We start from the raw sequence: 19,551 nt of genomic DNA, 5'->3' as shown, positions 1-19,551 counted from the left end.
ATTCCCTATAAGGAAAAAGAAAATAGGAGGAAAACAGAGCAGTTACCACAAAACCAGCCAGGGTTCCCCACTGGCCACACAAGGGCGGGCCTCTGGGAAAGAGAAACTCAATCCTACTTTGTTGGGAAAACCAGCATCTTTCACCACTAATTACAATGCAAAAGCAAAGTGTGTATTCAACCAAATGTTTTAGTCACCCTAATCCACAAGGTCCCACGTGCGGCTGAGGGAAAGCCACGGGGCGTACCTTTGGAGAGTCCCACTGGACACGTGGCCAGAGCCTCGCAGGGCCAAAGAAGGGGCTGACAGGCGTCCCCGCACCAGAGTGGAAAAGGACTGCTTCCTGGGCGCGGGGGCAGGACACAGATGAAGCAACACCACGAGGCGGCTGCACAGCGCCCCCCAGGGTCTGCCCCGCTAGCCGACTGCAGCCCGGAAGGCGACCCGACCCACTGCGCAACCCTACGGCTCAGCCTATCAGGGCCAGGAGAGGGAAGGGGTGTGGGAGGGGCGGGGCGCGGCGGGGCGGGGCATGTTCTCGCTTTGCCTAATGGAAATTGTAGTTCTGAAAAAAGAACGAGGGGGGTCGGGGATGCAGGAAAAAAAAAAACTACAAAAAGGCCGTGGGAACTACATTTCCGGAAGAGGGCGTGGCTACGGCGGGCGGCGAGGTGCAGCGGCAATCCCGAGAGCCAAAGGAAAGGCCAGGGAGGCGCCGTTGGTTCTGTTTCTTTCCGCCAAACCCCTGTGGCGCTAGCTCTTAGTCTCTGTCCCTAGCGTCCAGTGCGGGCCTTCCGCGTCAGCCATCCCTTGAGGTTCGTAGGTGGCAGTTGCCCCCCCCCCCACACACTTTGCGGAAGTGAGGGGCGCGCCCCTGCGGACCCGGAGCCTCCATGGGCCGGACCCCGAAGGCCAATGTGTGCCAAAGGCTGAGTCGCCGGGCTCTGGGCTTCTTCGCACGCGACGCGGGCGTGGTGCAGAGGACGAACCTGGGCATCCTGCGGGCGCTGGTGTGCCAGGTGACGCCCGCCTTAGAGTGTGCCTGGGGTCCAACCTCCTGCCGGGGTGAAGTTTTGTCCGCGCTCTGATTCCCCTTTGAGGGTCATAAGTGGGGAGGGGCATTCGTGCCCTGCAAATAGGGTGCTAGCAAATGGGTACTCATCGGTCCACCTCGTGGCCTTAGTTTTAAAAAGCGTCTTTTGCCTTCCTGCAAACAATCGATTTGCAAGTTTGGCATCAGTTCAACCAACACGTATGGCAGAGGGAGAAACACGAAACAACAATGTACTTTAAAACTGTGGATTTACACTACCACCTAAAATGGTTCCTAAACTGAAATTCTTTGTATCTTTCAGGAGAGTACTAAGTTTAAGAATGTTTGGACAACTCATTCCAAGTCACCTATAGCCTATGAGAGGGGAAGAATATATTTTGACAATTACCGGTGCTGTGTCAGCAGGTAAATTCTTGGTAATTTTTTTCCCCCTGTAATTCACCTGGCTGTAGTTTTTATAGAACCACGTGGCTTATTTAGTGCTTAGTGAAATAGAAAGATGAAAAAAAGAGTCCATAATAAAACTAGATGGAAAATGCGTGTGATTTTAAAACCTCGTTAAATCTAAAGTTGCAGGTTTCATTTTTGTAAATACTGATTTCACACAAAATTATAGCACTGGCAAAAGAATACGTTGCTCAGCACCATTTGCTGTTTTATAACATTTAAAAGACCAGAATGGAGAATATAGGTTATGATATAATTAGATGTTGCTTAGGAGGCAGGCATTTGTATTGTGTCTTAGAAGTACTTATTTTTTTTCCAAGAGAGAAAAATATTCAAACAAATATATAGTATTTATAGACACATAATATTTAATAGTTAGCCTCGTCTACAGGCCGAATTGATGCTTCCATGCCTGTTACCTAGATGAAGAAATTGAGTTGCCTCTCTTTCCTTTACGTTGGCAACTATCTTAAGGCATATTCTAAACATCCGTGGTGGTACGTGCCTTTCCTCCCAAACAATGCAGGTAAAGTTAGTTTGTGGAAGAACCCATGTTTGAAAGTGACATCTAATTGAGTGGCAGGAAAGGCGACGAATCAGAGGAGGATCTGAGAGAGGAAAGGGAGCAGCACAGAGAAGGAAAGGGACATGAAGCACTTTTACAGAGAGAACAGGCTGCACCCAGGTAAAGCCAGAAGGAGCCAGAAATTAGAACAGATGGTTGCAGTTAGTTTGAGGCCAAGCAGAGCAGTTCAGTGAGAAACCGAGAGAGAAGCCAGGTGGAATCAGTCATCGTGGGGAGGGGTTTGAACCACAACAGCTGGGTTGAACCAGCCAGCCAGAGCTCAGAAAGAACTAGAAAAGGTGAGCTTATTCAGCACTAAGTCTCAGAGGCTGACAACATTCCAGGCCTGGATTAGATTGTATGGAGGCTAGAAGCTTCCAGGACCAGGCCTAGGTTAGCAGAAGGAGGCAGTAAGCTTTGGAGATGACATTCAGTTCAGGCAAATAAAAGTTGTTTTTATCCATGTCTCTCCATTTTTCCCTTGGATGTAATTTCCAATGCTTTATAGAATGCACATACACTTGAACTTCTCCATAGCTGTTGCAGAGTTAGTTTATTAGGATTCTTCAAGCCAACTCTATAGAGATGGTCACAGGAGTTGGAGCGACTGACCTCCCTAATAGTAAAAGCTGAGTAGTTCAGGTGGAGGGACTACTGTAAAAGGAGCTTTTATTTGCCTGTTGCTCACCTAGGCCTAGTCCTGGAAGCTTAGGCCTAAAATGTTTTTAGCCTCTGAGACTTACTGCTTGATAAGCTCACCGTTTCTTGTCTTACTGAGCTCTGGGCTGGCTGGCCTAACTCAGCTGTTCTGCCTCAAACTCCTCTCCCAGAAGACTTAATTCAATTTGGCTTCTCTCTCGGCCTCTGAATTGCTCTGCTTGCCTCAAGCTAACTCTGGCAATCTGCTCTAGTCTTCTGGCTCCTCATTCTCTGGCTTGCGTTCGTTCTGTCTTTACCTGAGTTTAGCTTGTTCTTTCATTCAAACTCTCCGGGTAAAACTACCTCCTCTGCATCGCCCCTTAAGTAGCTTCCCTTTCCTCTCTCTTCTCGTGAGAGTTGGGTGTATCCTATTCTGTCAAGTCTTTCTCTGATTTGTCTTTCTTCTTCTCCTTCTCCTTCTTCTTCTTCTCTTCTTCCCTCCTCCTCCTCCTCCTTCTTCTTCTTCTTCTTTTTCTTCTTCTTCTTCTTCTCTGCTGCTCAATTAGACATCACTTTCAAACATGGGTGCTTCCTTCTACAAACTAACTTTACCCTCATTGGACGGCGGACCCAAGCTATTCTTTACCTGATACTTGCTCTATACCAGACTGGCCTTGAATTCAGATCTGTTTGCCTTTGTCTCCTGGATTAAAGGCGTGTTTGTGTTCTAGCCAGATCATGGAGACCCTAGAAGGTCTTTGGATGTGATCTCTTGCCAGAACAGCTATGTTCTGAATTAAGATTCCTCTACAGAATACTCAGCTCAGGAAAGAAAGATAAGGCCAGTATGGACCATACAAAGAAGAAGTGTAGTCAGAGCCCTGTTCTTATATGCTCTAACACCAAAAGTAGAGCCTCCATGGGGCCTGGGCACAAAGAAACCCCAATTTTCAACCACACTAACAAAGGACTCAGCCCCAACACAACATGACTAGGGCTGGATGAAAATAGTGTCTTCTGAGTCAGAGCAGCAGAGGGAAGGATCCTGGGGTTATTGGTCATAACAGTTTAGAGCTATGATACCATCTTGTGCTCTCTCTCTCTCTCTCTCTCTCTCTCTCTCTCTCTCTCTCTCTCTCTCTCTCTCCCCCCCTCCCCCTCCCCCTCCTCCTCTCCCTTTCCCTCCCTCTCCCTCTCCCTGTCCCCCTCTCTCCCTCCCTCCATTTTTCTCTCTCTCTGTCTCTTTTTTTCCTGAGACAGGGTTTCTCTGTGTAGCCTTGGCTGTCCTGGACTCGCTTTGTAAACCAGGCTGGCCTCAAATTCACAGCGATCCACCTGCCTCTGCATCCCAGAGTGCTGGGATTACAGGTGTGCACCACTGTGCTCAGCCCAAGGTTTTCTTGAACAAATGCTTCTTCACGTGCTTTTATAAAATCAGCCAAAGACTTTTTTGTTTTGTTTTGTTTTGTTTGTTGTTCAAGACAGGGTTTCTCTGTGTAGCCTTGGCTGTCCTGGGCTCACTTTGTAGACCAGACTGGCCTTGAACTCAGAGATTGCCTGCCTCTGCCTCCCCAGTGCTGGGATCAAAGGCGTGCACCACTGCACTCATCAGTTTTTCTGAAACAGTGTCTATAAGCCTCTGGTTCTAGCTCTAGAGATCTGGACAGTCTCTTACATGTTCATGATGCTTGCCCATCATCATACCTTGCAGTATTAACAGTGACTGAGGTCCCAGTTAATACCCAGCACATTGCTTTCCCATATTGGACACAGTTGTTTTTATTTTAAAAAGTTCAGTCAGAGTAAATGCCATTGATTACTGTCTTAGTGATAAATAATACAGGTGTTCTTCATCATGCTGTTGAATGTTGTACCCACAGGTACCCACATGAGATTGCTTTCACTCCTGTGATATTCAGTTTGATTTAAACCTTTGAGTTACTGGGAGAATATCAGAGGTGAATAAAATGTCATCCCCAAAATTGCTTCTCTTCACAGTAGTTGTTGAACTTTGGAGTTTATCAGTAAAAAAGAAAACATCTATGGGCACATCTCAGTGGTACTCAGAGAAAGAGAGACTGGCTGGCTATAGCCCCAGCCCAGGGAAACTGAGGCAAGGACTGCTTGAGAACAGCCTTAGCACCATAACAATACTGTTTTGAAAGTAAACATCAAGGATAGAATGTTTGCTTTCCCAGTAGGGACTGCATGAGTGTAGTGCTGGGTATAGAGCCTGGAGCCTGACACAACACCACAAATGTTTCAAAGGCTAGCCTTGAAGTTGCTGGAAGATACAATGTTCAAGGACAGTGGAAATAGGTACATATTTAGTATTTCTGAAAGGAATAAAATATACATTAAAACGTGTTTCCTTTTGTATCCACAAATGCTCATTTCGACTAATGTGTCTTTAGTCAGGGCTGTTTTGTGGTTATGAAACACCATGACCAAAGAAAGTTGGGGAGGAAAAGGTTTGTTTGGGTTATGTTCCCACATCACTGTTCATCCCTGAAGAAAGTCAGGACCGGAACCTGGAGGCAGGAACTAAGGTAGAGAAATGTTGCTTACTGACTTGCTCATCCTACTTTCATATAGAACCCAGAACCAGCAGCCTATGCATGGTACCACCCACAACGATACCCTATAGGCTTTCCTACAGCCTGATCTTAGAGACATTTCCTAATTGATGTTTTTCTCTCTGGTGACTCTAGCTTGTGTGAAGTTGACATAAAACTAGCCAACACATAATAGGGCCTTTTAAAAAAGCTATATATTATTAAGTATCAGAGCAATAGAATGAACTCACTGGATTCAACAGACATTTACAGTAAATGTTTAAGAATTTAATTAAGAATTCAATATAATGCTATTTTGTAAAGCAAAGTCCAGGTAACTCCATTTACATAAGGAAAAATGGAAGGTAAGCCAAAGTGTCTGTGTGTGTGTGTGTGTGTGTGTGTGTGTGTGTGTGTGTGTGTGTGTGTTTAAGGGGTTTTATTGTAGTATCGTAAACGTAATTTTTATTCACCTGATTAGCCTAGGCCTGGCTCTGGAGGCTTCTGGCCTCCATACAATCTAATCTAGTCCTAGAATGCTTTCAGCCTCTGAGACTCACTGCTGAATATGCTCACCCTGTCTTGTACTTTCTGAACTCTGACTGGCTGGTTCAACTCAGCTGTTCTGGCTCAAACTCCTCTCTAAGCTGAGTGATTCAACTGGCTACTCTCAACTTCTGACTGGATTGCTCAGGTTGGCCTCAGACTATTTTTGGTAATCTGCTCCAATCTTCTGGTTCCTCCTCATCCTCTGGCTCACTCTGTCTTCACCTGTGACTAGCTTGTTCTCTCTTCAGCCTCTCTCTGTAAAACTGCCTCCTCTCTCCCTCATCCTCTGTGCTGCTCACTTAAGTGGCTTCCCTTTCCCTCTCTTCTTGTGAGAGTTGAGAGTATTCTATTCTGTCAAATCTTTCTCTGATGTCACTTTGTCTTCCACTCAATTAGACATCACTTTCAAACATGTGTGCTTCCTTCAGTAAACTAACTTTACTTTCATTGATTGGGGCTCAAGGCATGCATCACCACACCTGGACCTAAGCTTTTCTTTACCTGAAATTTGCTCTATATAAGGCTGTCCATGAACTCAGATGTGCTTGCCTCTGTCTCCTAGGATTGAAAGTGTATATGTACCGCAGTGGGATCATATAGACCTAGAAGGTCTTTGAATGTGATCTCTTGCCAGCACAGCCATATTCTGAATTTAAATTCCTCTTCATAGTACAAACTATGTTAAATATTTTTACTAATTTTAGTTATGTGTATGTGCCTGTGTGCACATGCATGTGTTAGTGAAGGTACTTGCAGGGGCCAGGAGCATCATATGCCTTGGAACTGGAATCACGGACAGTTGTGAGCTTCCTGATGTAGGTGCTGGAAACCACACTTGAGCCCTCGGGAAGAGTAGCAAGTGCTGTCTGCTGCTGAGCCCCCTCTCTGGACCCTGTTATAAACTAGTTTATTTTATTTCTTTTAGATTTTTTTCCCTATGTTTATGTATTATGAATTTGTGATCAGAAAAAAACAGAACAGTAAATAGTAGAAAGTTGGAATCTGGGGCTACAGACATGTGAAAGAAATGTTTCAGATCTGAGCAAAGACTGCTTTAGTTTAAAACTTATAATAATGCTTTTTTTCTTTTTTCTTTTTTTCTTTTTCCCCAGTGTTGCATCAGAGCCAAGAAAACTTTATGAAATGCCAAAATGTTCCAAATCAGAAAAAATTGAGGATGCTTTATTATGGGAATGCCCAGTGGTGAGATTTCTTTCTAGAGCATTGATTTTCAAAGCTCCCCACACACTTAAATGTTTGTGTGTGTAATTTTACTTTTATTTCATTAAAAAAAAAATGTCATGCGTGAGTACTGTATTTATATAATCTCTGCCCCACTTCCTCCCCGTTTGATTTCCTTCCACGTTCCTCTATACACATTCCTTCTCAACTTCATGTCCTCTTCTTGATTATGGTACACGCACACGTGCACACGCACACACACACACACACACACGCACACACACTCGCGCACAGGCGCACATACACATGCACACACATGTGCGCACAGGCGCGCGCGCACACGCACACGCACACACACACACAGTGCATAAACAGAACCTGCTGAGTCCATTTACAGTTAACTCATATGCATTTGTGTTTAGGGCTGACTCCGGATTGGATACCCTGTCAGGAGTAGTCCCTGACACGGGGGCTGACTTTCCCTCTCTTAGCAGCCATTAATTGCCTGTAGCCCTTCATTTAGGGTGGGGCTTTATGAGATTTCCAGATGTCCGCTAGTGTTGTCCTTGTGCAGGTCTTTTTTAGGCAGCAGCATTGTTGAGATCTCATGTGTGCAGCGCCTGACATATAGAAAACACAGCAGATGTGCTGGCCAGCTGGCTTCCGCAGCCTTTCTGCCCCTTCTTCCATGATGGACTTTAAAGCATTTTAGCTTAAAAGAACTAGTCGGTGTTAGTGTATTACTTAAAGGATAAAATTAAAAAATGATTGTGATTCCCAGATCTTTAGAAAAACCAAGAAGAGAATGTGTCTTTTCAGTATCCTTACCAAGTTATCTTTAAAAACATCGTCATTCCAAGCTGGAAAGGTAGCTCAGCAGGTAATGTGCTCACTGCCAAGCCTGATAAGCTGCATCCACTCACCAGGGCCCACGGAGGGTAAGTAGGGTAGTTGTCTTCCTTACCTCCCATGCACAGGTAATTTCTTAAAAATCAGTATTTGGAATTCATTTATTTTGAACAGGCTCTTGTATGAGCCCAGGTTAGCTTAAGACTTGATCTGTAGCTGGGTGTGGTGGCGCACGCCTTTAATCCCAGCACTCGGGAGGCAGAGGCAGGTGGATTGCTGTGAGTTCGAGGCCAGCCTGGTCTACAAAGTGAGCCCAGGACAGCCAAGGATACACAGAGAAACCCTGTCTCAAAAAAAAAAAAAAAAAAAAAAGGACTTGATCTGTAGCTGAGGATGAGCTTAAACTTCGACTCCATCCCCCTGAGTGCTGGGATTGTAGGCCTGCACCACTATAGTCAGTTTATTATGAAAAATTTTAAATTAGAAATAATTTGTAAATTTTATAAAGTTAGAAACTGATGAAAAGCTTTATAATATGAAGTAGTTTATAATCATTCCTAGTATTTGTGATCATTCCACTCCTATACTGAAATAAATTCTTGTAAACAAATATTATATAGATCTTTGAAAGTAGATTCTTATGAATTCCATCTGTGAATGTAGTTAGAAAATAATTGTATAAAATTTAAAACTACAGTAGCAAAAGTCATCCCATTAGGCTAGCATTTGCCCTGGCCTGCAGTTTTCAGGACACTGTTTCCTTGAGATGCTAGCATTCAGATACAGAAAGCTAGGAAGAATTGGTCTGGGGAAAAAATAAAAAGAGAACATTGAAACTTCTAAAGATTAAACAAGGATATTTATAAATTCCCCCTCAGTCTTTAATACCACTGCTTCTAATAATGCTAGCAAGCACAATGATTGTCAAACTTACAAATTCTTTTTAATCACGGCCCTTCTCTGAGAGTTCTCTTGTTTGAGTTACGGCCCTTCTCTGAGAGTTCTCTTGTTTTAAGTTTCCACAGCATCATTTCTAAGAAGTTCTCTTAGGAAGCGCTGCAGCGAATTAATCACATCCGTGAGAGACTTGTCAGTCGCTCTTGAAGAGAAGAGCGCTCCCAGTCTGTAACCCAAAGTACTGTCTAAGCCACAGCAGCAATATTCTGAACTTAATGTTAAATTTTTTCCAGGCTGTTGTTTTTCCATAAAGCTGTAATTTTTTAAAATTGTCACCCCCCCATAATTACTCTCTTTGCATAGAAGCCTCCTTTTTAAGAATTAGAAAGTTGGAAGCCTGTTTTCTTCTTCTTTAGTTGAAAACTGTAAATAATTGTGCCTTAAACAATTTAAAACCTTTTAATCTATTTTTCTGGAGGAGGATTAGAGAGATGATAGGTTTCTTAATTGAGAAAGTTTGAATTTACCAATTCAAACACCCAAAATATAGAGCAGTCCTGGAAAAATAAAGTTAACCTAATTCCTACTTTCATTCCGTAAACATTGCAATGACTTTGTTTTTATTTGTGGTGACATGGATTTTTTATGAAGAACTCAGAGGAACACTGTACTAATATATGAATGCAAAACTAACTTTTAAATTAGCACTCTATTTTGTTTTGTGTCTGAGATAATGTATGAAATGCCACTTTCAGTTTAAGAAAATAGTTCCACTCTATAATATATACTTGTTTCAAATGTCTCTTCATTGGACTAAGTAGGAATAGTAGATACAGCCTTAAGACCTACTTGAAATGATGCATGAGTTGTAGTTTTAAAGCATTCATGTCATTGCCTATGAATTAAAATAAGCAGTTAGTGTATTTAAATACTGCACCATCAGCATGGATGTGGGAGGACTAGTTCACAGTCACTCTGCACTATACAGGGACTGCCTAAGAAACAACAGAAATTAACAAAACCAAGCAAACTAAAAGAAACAGTTGTTGCCCTGGAATTTGCAAGGGAAGACAGCTCGGTAGCTTGCGCAGAGGCCATGGCCTCTTCTCTCCTGATAGTGTTTTACCTAATGACACATTTGTTTCAACTTCTCAATTCTAAGCTTTACTACTGGAACACCCACGGTTTGCTCCTCTTTCCCTTCGGCAGCAGACTGGGCCGGTCGGATGGCTCAATGGTTAAAGGCGCTTGCTCCGGGTGATGCAAGCAGAGAACCTGAGTTTGAGCCCCAGGACCCCATAAAGGTGGGAGGAGAGCTGGGCATGGTGCCACGCACCTTCAGTCTCAGCTCGCAGGAGGCGGAAGCAGGCGCCCTCTGAGTATGAGGCCATCATGGTCTACATGGGTAGTTCCAGGCCAGCCAGGGCTACATGCTGACACCCTGTCTCAAACAAACAAGCGGAAGGAGAAAACTGGGTCCACCTAGCTGTCCTCTGATCTCCACATGTGCACTGTGGCTGGTGCACCCATTTGTACACAATAATAATGATACATTTTAAAAGCATTTAAAACATGGTTAAAATAGTTAAAATAACAACCTGCAGTCATGTCTTTCCTTGCCTTTTTTATTTGTGCACTAGATGGTTTTTTGGACATAGAGTACTGAGATTGTTCATAGCCAAGTGCTTTGTTTTTACCTTTTTTTTTTTTTTTTTTAGGGAGAAATACTTCCTGACCCATCAGACTATAAGTCCTCACTCATAGCACTGACTGCTCATAATTGGCTGCTTCGTATATCAGCAACTACAGGGGAAATCCTGGAGAAAATATACCTTGCTTCCTATTGCAAGTTCAGGTACTAACTATGAGATTATTATTTAAAAGTTTGTTTTAAAATTTTGAGACCTGGCCAGGCATGGTGGCGCATGCCTTTAATCCTAACACTTGGGAGGCAGAGGCAGGCGGAATGCTGTGAGTTAGAGGCTAGCCTGGACTTCAAGGTGAGTCCAAGACAGCCACCGCTATACAGAGAAGCCCTGTCTCTAAAAACAAACAAACAACAACAACAAAAAATTGAGACCTATAGCCCAGGACATTGTAAGCGCCTCCTTAGTCCTACCCTCTGTCCTGGTTTTCCTGGTATATTTATGATCCCAGTTTGTATAAACTACTCTCTTTGTTCCCCCACCTTGCTCTATTTGAAGCTCTGGGGCACTGGCCTATATTATTTATCTTTGTATTCCCAATGAGTAATTAGCCTTTATGCACTAGTTAGAGGTAGATGGCTCATGGGTTCTCCATTCTAGTACAATCTAAGATATGCAGTTTTAACTATTATAGTCAATAGAAATTTTAGAATGAATGTGAGTATGCAATTTGTAAAAGTAATATTTTTAAATACTTTTTGTAGCTCCCATTTTAAATTGGAAACGGGTGTAGTGGTGCACGTCTTTAATCACAGCAGAGGCAGAAGCAGATGGATCTCTGAGTTTGAGGCCAGCCTAGTCTACAAAGTGAATTCCAGGATGGCCAGGGCTATACAGAGAAACCCAGTCTTGAAAACCAAACCAAAATAAATAAATAAATAAATATAAATTGGAAATGATTCGTGTGTGTGTGTGTCTGGGGGGGCAGGTTTTGTTTGTGTGGTTTGTTTGGGGACTGGCTCTGAAACTGATCTTGAACTCCTGCCTATTCCCTCCAAGTGCTGGGACTGCAGGCATCCCCCATCGCACCCAGTTTATTCTGTGCTGGTGTTGAAGCCAGGTTTGTTCGCGCAGGCCTAGCACTCTCCCAGTAAGCGGTACCCCAGCCCTGGTTCTGCCCAGTCTAAGGGGTGAATGCTCTTACGTTAAAAATGTTTTTATAGATGCATTCATTTTATTTATTTTTTTGTGGGTGTTCTGCCTGCATGTGTATTTGTATGTAGCGTGTGCGCGGTTCCCATGGAGATGAGAAGAGGGCATTGGGTCTCCTGGGACTGAAGTTATGGATGGTTGTGAGCCACCATGTGGGGGCTGGAAACTGAGCCTGGATCCTCTGCATCAGCAACACGTGTTCTTAACCACCGAGCCATCTCAACACCCTCCTCAGAATCAGTTTTTAACTGGCATGGCAGCAGATGCTCTTAATCCCCCAAAACTTAGAAAGCTGAGCCAGGAAGATCTGGCTTTCAAAGTTATCCTCAGTGACATACCAAGTTCCAGGCCAGCTTGGGCTACATGAGGCTAGTCTCAAAAAAAATTTTTTTTTAATTAGAAAAGAATGATTTAAGACTCTAGAAGAATTAAAATTTAAGTAGAGATGTATCATATGAGAATCTAGAGGAAAAGTTAAAGCCATTTAAAATATAGTACTTTTCTTTTATAGATTAAGTTAAAATATCTTAATTATAAAGATAATTATAAGCAAATAATAATTTTTGCCCAAAATAAGCAAATAAAGTATAATGTGTTGATTTTCAGTATAGGGACTGATCTCAAACTTTCAACTCCTCTTTGTTCTTTCAAAAGGTACCTGAGCTGGGACACTCCTCAGGAGGTCATTGCAGTCAAGTCGGCTCAGAACAAAGGCCCGGTGGCGGCTCGCCAGGTCTGCAGCGTTGAACATTGTGTCCTTGGGATTGGCCCACTTGTGGAAGCTAGTGGCCTTGGTGTTGGGAGAGTACTGTTTAAATTTGAAGCGGACTGCTCAAATGGGCTTCTCTATTTGATATGTGTTTATTTGGGGGACTGGGGATTGAACCATGCGTGCATGACAGTGCTCTAGTGCTGAGCTACATGCCCCAGGTGCAGGCTCTTAACCCCAGCATTTTGCAGAGGCAGGAGGCTCTCTGAGATCCACGCCAGCCGGGGCTGCATAGTGAGACCCTGTTTTGTTTTTGTTTTTGAAATATATTTATTTACATTCAGAATTTTAATTTTTTAAATTTAATTTTAATTTATGTGAGTTGCTGTGAGGGTGTCAGATCTTACAGACAGTTGTAAGCTGACATATGGGTGCTGGGAATTGAACCCGGGTCCTTTCAAAGAGCAGGCAGTGCTCTTAACCGCTGAGCCATCTCTCCAGCCCGAGACCCTGTTTTTTTAAAAAAAACTGTCACCCAGAATTTACTAGACTTTATAAAGCCTAGAACTACCTATCAGGAAACTTATTTCTGTTGGTAAGGAACCACTTAGGAAATATTTATGGAACATTTTATAAAATACAGATTTTTTTCCCCTCAGAGGTTTTCCATTCTTATCTCAGGATAGGACATATGAAAAACAACTATAAGAAGAAGCAACTATTTTCTGTTTGCTTTTGGCAAGATCTGTATTCGCGTTCCCCCTTGTGTTTAAAACATAGCTTAAATTTTTTTTCCTGTCACATTGACTGTTAGGTAATTAGAATTCTGGGGTACCTTTTTGTTTGGGGTATTTAATGTTTTGGTTTGGCTTTTGAGACAAAGTCTGACTGTGTGGTCTAGGCTATCTTCAAACTGAGATCCTCCTGCCTCAGCCTGACAAATGGGATTGTGAGCATGTGCTACTGTACCTGGCTTAGGAGCCTTTTAACAAATTAAGTGGATCGTCTTTGTTTTTTTGGCTTTTGTTTTTGTACCTTGTTTGAATAACCACATCAGGTAGGTGTTCCCTTATCACCTCCAGCACGTTCCTTCGCCCTCGGCCTCTTGTTCTTCTTTCCTTTGCCTTCTTTGTCTCTGTGTGCGCCACTGAGCCAAATAAGCTCTTGGTTAGCTTTTTAAACATCATTAAACAACTGTCAAGTTACACTTATTTATACATGTGGGGCTGGGGCACTTGTAGAGGAGGACAGAGGACAGATGGAGGAATCAGTTCTCTTCTACCCTCTGAGTTCCAGGGATCGAACACGTAACCACTGAGCCATTTCTCCAGATCTAAACTTACTTTTAATGATGGTTATTTATAAATATTTCCTGCATCTTGCCCAATCATAGTTTTATTGGGATATCTTTGGCCTTTTCCTCATAATTCTGAAGTGGCCAGCCCAAGAAAAGGAATACTGTCTATTGCTTTATTTTCACACACATCGTGTTGCTTTGTGCTTTGGTAAAGGAAAGTTTCTAAAAGTGAAAGACTGTAGACCAGCTGTGGTAGTGCACGCCTTTAATCCCAGCAAAGGCAAGTAGATCGCTCCCTGTGAGTTTGAGGGACAGCCTGGTCTACAAAGTGAGACCAGAACAGCCAATGCTACACAGAGAAACCCTGTCTCAAAAAACCAAAAAAACTATAACAAAGTAACACAACATTTCAGGAGAATTCTAGACATGTCTGGTCTAATGTGCTACCTAAAGAACAGTCTAGCTGTGCGGGTGCTATGTACGAAGGTTATTTATTACCTGATAATGTTATTAAGTCTTGTGAGCATTTCTGCATTCAAGACTGTTCCCACAATCTCTAGCCAACAAGCAGTAGTTCTTGGGCAGGACATACAAATTACACCTGCCCTTAGGTTTAGGAACATAGATCTGAGATTAGTAAAAGTATGTCTCTTTGAGAGGACAAGTCTCGGGGACGTTCAACATCACACTGGTTTTGGATTTGTTTGTGTTTTAACTTTTACTTCCTGAGCCTTTGATTGGTATTCTTGGTACTCAAACCTTATTTCTGCTCAAGTGGAATTTTGCTGTGATGGGGTCAATAGCTGTGCCATCCCTAAATGAAAATACTCCCTTGAATTCTGCACTAGAGAAGTAAACAGATTACTTTGCATTCCATAGTGGAAATAAATTGCTTGGAACTTGTTTTTTAAGATAAAGGAGCTCTCTTCTTCAAGTTGATAAATCATTCAAACTTTTTCTGACATACTATCTGTCTTCAGTACAGTCCTACCAGTATGAATCTTTCAGTAATTGGACCATGGTGCCACTGTGCTTTGATTAGCTTCATTATTATTAGAACTCCAGTTCACAGTATAAACGCTCAGTGTTCTGATAGTTTCCTTTTGGAGAGTTTTGTATTTCTGTACTTGTGTGTCTGTGAGGAGCTGGGGGATTAGTGCACATTTCAAGTCTGTATGCTTTACTGGTGAAATAACTTGCAGTCTAAATAGATGGAAGTTCTCAGTTCATGCAAACTTTTGTGTAATTAATGCTAGGGCAGATGTATATTTTGAACTCACGAAGATAAGTGTTTTCTGAAGTACTTGGTAGAGCTGCCTATAATTCTATTCTCTCTTTCTAGGCAGGCACACAGCAGCCTGCTTTGTTGTACCTTGCAGTATTCCGGGTTCTGCCCTTCTCACTTGTAGGCATTCTAGAGATCAACAAAAAGGTAAGAACTCCCTCCCTCCCTCCCTCCCTCCCTCCTTTCCTTTTCTTTCTTTCTTTCTTTCTTTCTTTCTTTCTTTCTTTTTTTAATGCAGGATAACCCGGAACTTACTATGTAGACCAGGCTAGCTTTGACCTCAAAAATCCATCAGTTGCTGCCTCTCAAGTGTTGGAATTAAAGGTGTGCACTGCCACACTGCATTACGTAATTGTAATATTTTATTGACAGCTAGGTATAATATCTTCATTTTCTTAGAGGTTTTGATTGGGAATGTGCTGTCTATGAAGTGTTTACTGATCTGTCTTATTTCATATCAAAGTGTGACCATTCGAGTGGAGAAGAGGCATAGCCAGCCCTTGAGCTGCCTGTGTGGTCTGGTGTCTCAGGCTGCTTGTCATTAGTGCTGGAAACCTGTGCTCAGTAACACACTGCTAGTTTATAAATTCATGAAATGCCTAACGGACTTTTTTCAAAAGGAATAATTCAAAGCTTGCTAAAATGATCATTAAGTTTCAACAAAATGTCTCATTTTAATTACAAGGTACAGGTCTAAAACTTGCTTATTATGTGAACAAGACCTGCAATGGAGTACATACCTTCTCTAACTCATGCAGTTTGAGTTTTTATTATGTGCCCGTTTATCTTGATTTATGGAATATATGAGAGGAAGGAAAGACCAAATTTCAACTGAGTAAAAGTCTTTCTTTTTAAAGATTTTCATTTTGTGCAGAGTTATCTCGGGGGACCTTCTGCAAGTTGTTAATGATTTATAACATTGTGGAAGACAAGATCTTGAGGATCTGCTAATAGTCACTCGCAAACAAGACAAATTGATTTGAACATTTCCTTTTCTGAAAGCTTATACTGAATCGCATAAACTAAAGAATAATGCTAGTTACCGCTTATTGTTTATTTTGTGCCCAGGCAGCTTTAAATGTTTTAAGACATTGTGGCAGTGTATTCTAGTAGAAGTTGAGCAGCTATTTATTAATTTTAAAATGTTTGAACTACCCAAGCACTTCTTTTCAAAGTGTGGGAAATTAAAGAGCGAGGAGCTACCCAACACAAAGCAAACCATAATTATCTTTCTAAGAAAATGACAAAAAGACCAACTTGTACCTTCATTGTTTTCTTTATGCTTGTGGATTAAGTAATTCTGTGTATTACATTCTTGAGGAGGAACAAACACAAAAAGACTGGCAAAGTCAAAGTTGTTCCTGTTTATTATGTATCCAACACAGTCATTTGAGAGATTTGGTTTTGATTATTATAATATGGATTAAAGTACATCTTTCATATATTTATATGTATTGAAAGTATACAGGGGTGAGGGTCTTGAGCAGTCATGTACTTAGGCTATTTATCACCATGGGACATCTTCACCGAGGAATCTTTCTTGAGTAGAAATCAAAATGGATTTTTATTTCCTCTATACAAAAAGATATGCCTGCCTTGCTTTTTGTTGAATATTAAAATAGGCACATAATCACGTTCTTTCTCAGAGCTGTATAAGAAATCATCCCAAGGTTCAAGAATAAGTTTTAGGGACCAAAAAGCCAAAGTCTTACTCTAGATAAATGTCTGTAGGGGTTTGGTCTGTATGGTGTTTTTAATGCAGTTGAGAAATCAAGCCTTACTAGAAATTAGAGAATATAATAATGATAAAAATCTGGAGTTGGAGCCAGGTGGTGGCGCACACCATTAGTACCAGCACTCGGGAAACAGAGACAGATCTGAGGTCAAGGCCAGCCTGGTCTACAGACTGAATTCCAAACAGCCAGGGCGGCACAGAGAAATCCTGTCTCAAAAAACACACAAACATCTGGAGTTGGGAACTAGGGAGATGAGTTGGTGGGTAAGAGTCATGAGAATGTGACTTTAGATGCCCAGCCCCCACATAAAGTGCAGGCCGTGTGTACCTGTGACCACAGAATTGGACAGGAGAGGTTACCCCAGGCCTTGCTGGCCCGAGGCTACAAATGAGAAAAGCTCCAGATTCAGAGACCAAGACCCTGTCTCTCAGGGGAATAAAGTACGGAGTGGTAGAACAGGACACCCAGTGTCACCTCTTGTTCTTCACATGTGGGCATGGGCTTACCTACTTGCACACACATGCATTATATATAGAAAACATACACACACACACACACGGATCTGCAGAAGACCATTTCTCTTATAATTACTTTCCAAGAGCCAATCTTTTTGCCTCTAAGCAGCTATCAACATTTGTCTTTATGGGGAATATTTTAGTATAAATAATGAGTCTCTATTGGATGTACTGATAAACACTCATTTAAAATTACATGGCCTCAGTGCATACCACTGCTCTATGAAAAGCAGAATGTTTAATTACTGTGTATTGACAAAGCTGTACAGAAAATGGATGCAGTTTGAGCCCTGTGTGCAGTGCCTCCATAGATGCTTCCAGCTTGAGGATCCAGTGGCTTACTGCTCGCCTCTAGTAACACTCGAGCCTCGAGTTGCTAAATCCTAATTAAGTCTTAATGTGAGGCTGCAAGGATGGCCTGACTATAAAGCAGGAAATGCAAATATGTTGACGACTCAGAGTATTGGCCTTCTGGTCCTTTCTTAGGTGATATCTGCCTTTTCCCTTAGATTTTCGCGAATGTCACAGATGCTACCTTGTCCCACGGAATACTGATAGTGATGTACAGCTCGGGACTAGTCAGGCTGTACAGCTTCCAAGCCATCGTCGAACAGGTAGAGGAAACCACAGTTGGACATGTTACACTTAGTGTGAGGTTTGGACAGAAGGTTTTTGTTGACGTTTGTTTTGTAGTTTTTGTTATTGTTTTTAACAAGTCGGGTGCTCATATAGTTTTGATTATAAAATTTACTATAGAACTATGAAAATACTGTAACCTTTACAAGAAGGGTGGGGAGGATAAACAGAAAGGTCCTTGAATGAAGACATTTTCTCTATCTTGTACATGTAAAGTTTATTTTCTTTCCAGCCAATGAATAAGTAGGCATTAAAGCCACCATTTTGTTTTGCTTTGTTTTTAGTTCATGCAACAGAAACTTGACTTAGGGTGTGCATGCAGTCAGGGCGGGACTACTGGGACTGTAGGAGAGGCTCCTTTTGGCATTCCTTGTAATGTTAAAATCACAGGTATGGCTGCTACACAGTGTCATTTCACCTTAAAGTAAGTGCTCATATAAATGGTTCTGCATTGTAAGCTTCCGTGTTTTTCTCTCTGACTCATTTTACTTCCCTACAGCATATGTGTCCCTTACTGTGAATAAGCGCCAGCAAAATTCTATGTGTTGTTAATTGAAGTAGAGCCCTGAGGATGCTGAGCCTTTCTGACCCTTGCGTCCCTGACTAGAAAATGATGAGTTTCACCAGCTTATCCCAATTTAGCTTCCTTATAACTTAAGGTTTTTAGCTTTGTTAAGTCTACCCATGGCTACCAACTACAGCTAGCAGATCCTAGACCTTGGGAGAATAAACAGGAAAGTTAAATGTGATTCTATAATGACAGTAAAAACCTTTCTGGGTTTTTTGTTTGTTTGGTTGGTTTTTGTTTGTTGTTGTTGTTGTTGCTGTTTTTTTGTGTGTGTGTTTTGTTTTGTTGTTTGTTGTGGGTTTTTTTTGTTTGTTTGTTTTTTGCTTTGGTTTGGTTTGATTTTTCAAGACAGCCTTGGCTGTCCTGAAGTCACTCTGTAGACCTGGGTAGCCTCAAACTCACAGCCATCTGCCTGCTTCTGCCTCCTGGGTACTGGGATTAAAGGCATGCTCCACCACACCGGCTAACTTTTCTGTATTTAACTAACTCCCTGAGCCAGTTGTGGTGGACCATCCCTATTACCCTAGCACCTAGGAAATAGGGCCAAGGAGGATCAGGAGTTCAACCTCATCCTTGGCTACGTAAGGAAAGCAGCAATTGAAGCCCAGCCTGAGCTACATGAGATCCTGTCTCAAAAAATAAAATAAAATAATAATGTTTAAAAACATAGTCTATAAGCTGGATGTGATGGCACACGCCTGTAATCCCAGCACTCAGGAGGCAGAGGCAGGCAGATCTCTGAGTTTGAGTACAGCCTGGTTTACCAAGTGAATCTAGGACACCCAAGGCTACACAGAGAAACCGTGTCTCAAAAACCAAAACAAAACAAAAGACAAACAGAAAAGATTCCTTTTTAAGTGAATTGAGCAGTTTTAGGGAAAGCTAGCAATACCTCCTAACCTTAGGAATACCTCCTGTGTCCAATATAAACATGCTCACAAAACTCCTGGAAGCCTTTTGTCTGCTGTATGTAAGTCACTGTGTGCATGTGTGGGGCCCCCAGGGGCCAGAGGAGGGGACCAGGTCCCCCCTAGAGCTCGGGTTATAGGTAGTTATGATGTAAGTGCTGGAACCAAACCTGAGTTTATTATCATGTGATAGTTGAATTTCTTTCATAATTTACTGATACATACCCTTTGACTTATTATATTGGGATATTAATATTTTTATTACTTGAAAAAAGCCTTTGTTTATTAAGTATATTTTCCTT

The 19,551-nt window shown here is 42.1% G+C and overlaps 2 protein-coding genes across 6 annotated transcripts in view; one reads left to right on the top strand and one right to left on the bottom strand.

The window, feature by feature from the left end:
* Nucleotides 1-461, bottom strand: part of Mettl8 (methyltransferase 8, methylcytidine) — an 81,204-nt gene extending 80,743 nt beyond the window's left edge. Inside the window, exon 1 of the mRNA XM_051166525.1 lies at nt 248-461. The gene's annotated coding sequence lies outside the window, so the exon portion shown is untranslated. The remainder of the gene's footprint in view (nt 1-247) is intronic.
* Nucleotides 462-669: 208 nt separating this feature from the next.
* The window catches only part of Dcaf17 (DDB1 and CUL4 associated factor 17), a 28,677-nt gene continuing 9,795 nt past the window's right edge, over nt 670-19,551 (top strand). For 2 of the 5 annotated variants that reach the window (XR_007832907.1, XM_051166547.1), the window contains exons 1-7: nt 670-1,019; nt 1,356-1,459; nt 6,922-7,012; nt 10,456-10,592; nt 12,250-12,328; nt 14,944-15,033; nt 17,647-17,751. Coding sequence is in view for 4 of the 5 variants with exons in the window: in XM_051166547.1 (XP_051022504.1) it covers nt 894-1,019; nt 1,356-1,459; nt 6,922-7,012; nt 10,456-10,592; nt 12,250-12,328; nt 14,944-15,033; nt 17,647-17,751 (732 nt within the window). In the remaining variant the exon portion in view is untranslated. Of the gene's footprint in view, nt 1,076-1,355; nt 1,460-6,921; nt 7,013-10,455; nt 10,593-12,249; nt 12,329-14,943; nt 15,034-17,646; nt 17,752-18,057; nt 18,164-19,551 lie in introns of all 5 variants that reach the window. The other 3 variants (XM_051166544.1, XM_051166546.1, XM_051166545.1) reach the window with 3 other exon arrangements.

Source organism: Acomys russatus, chromosome 24 (assembly GCF_903995435.1).
Source record: "Acomys russatus chromosome 24, mAcoRus1.1, whole genome shotgun sequence".
NCBI classification, from domain to species: domain Eukaryota; kingdom Metazoa; phylum Chordata; class Mammalia; order Rodentia; family Muridae; genus Acomys; species Acomys russatus.
This window is presented reverse-complemented; position numbering and strand designations above follow the sequence as displayed.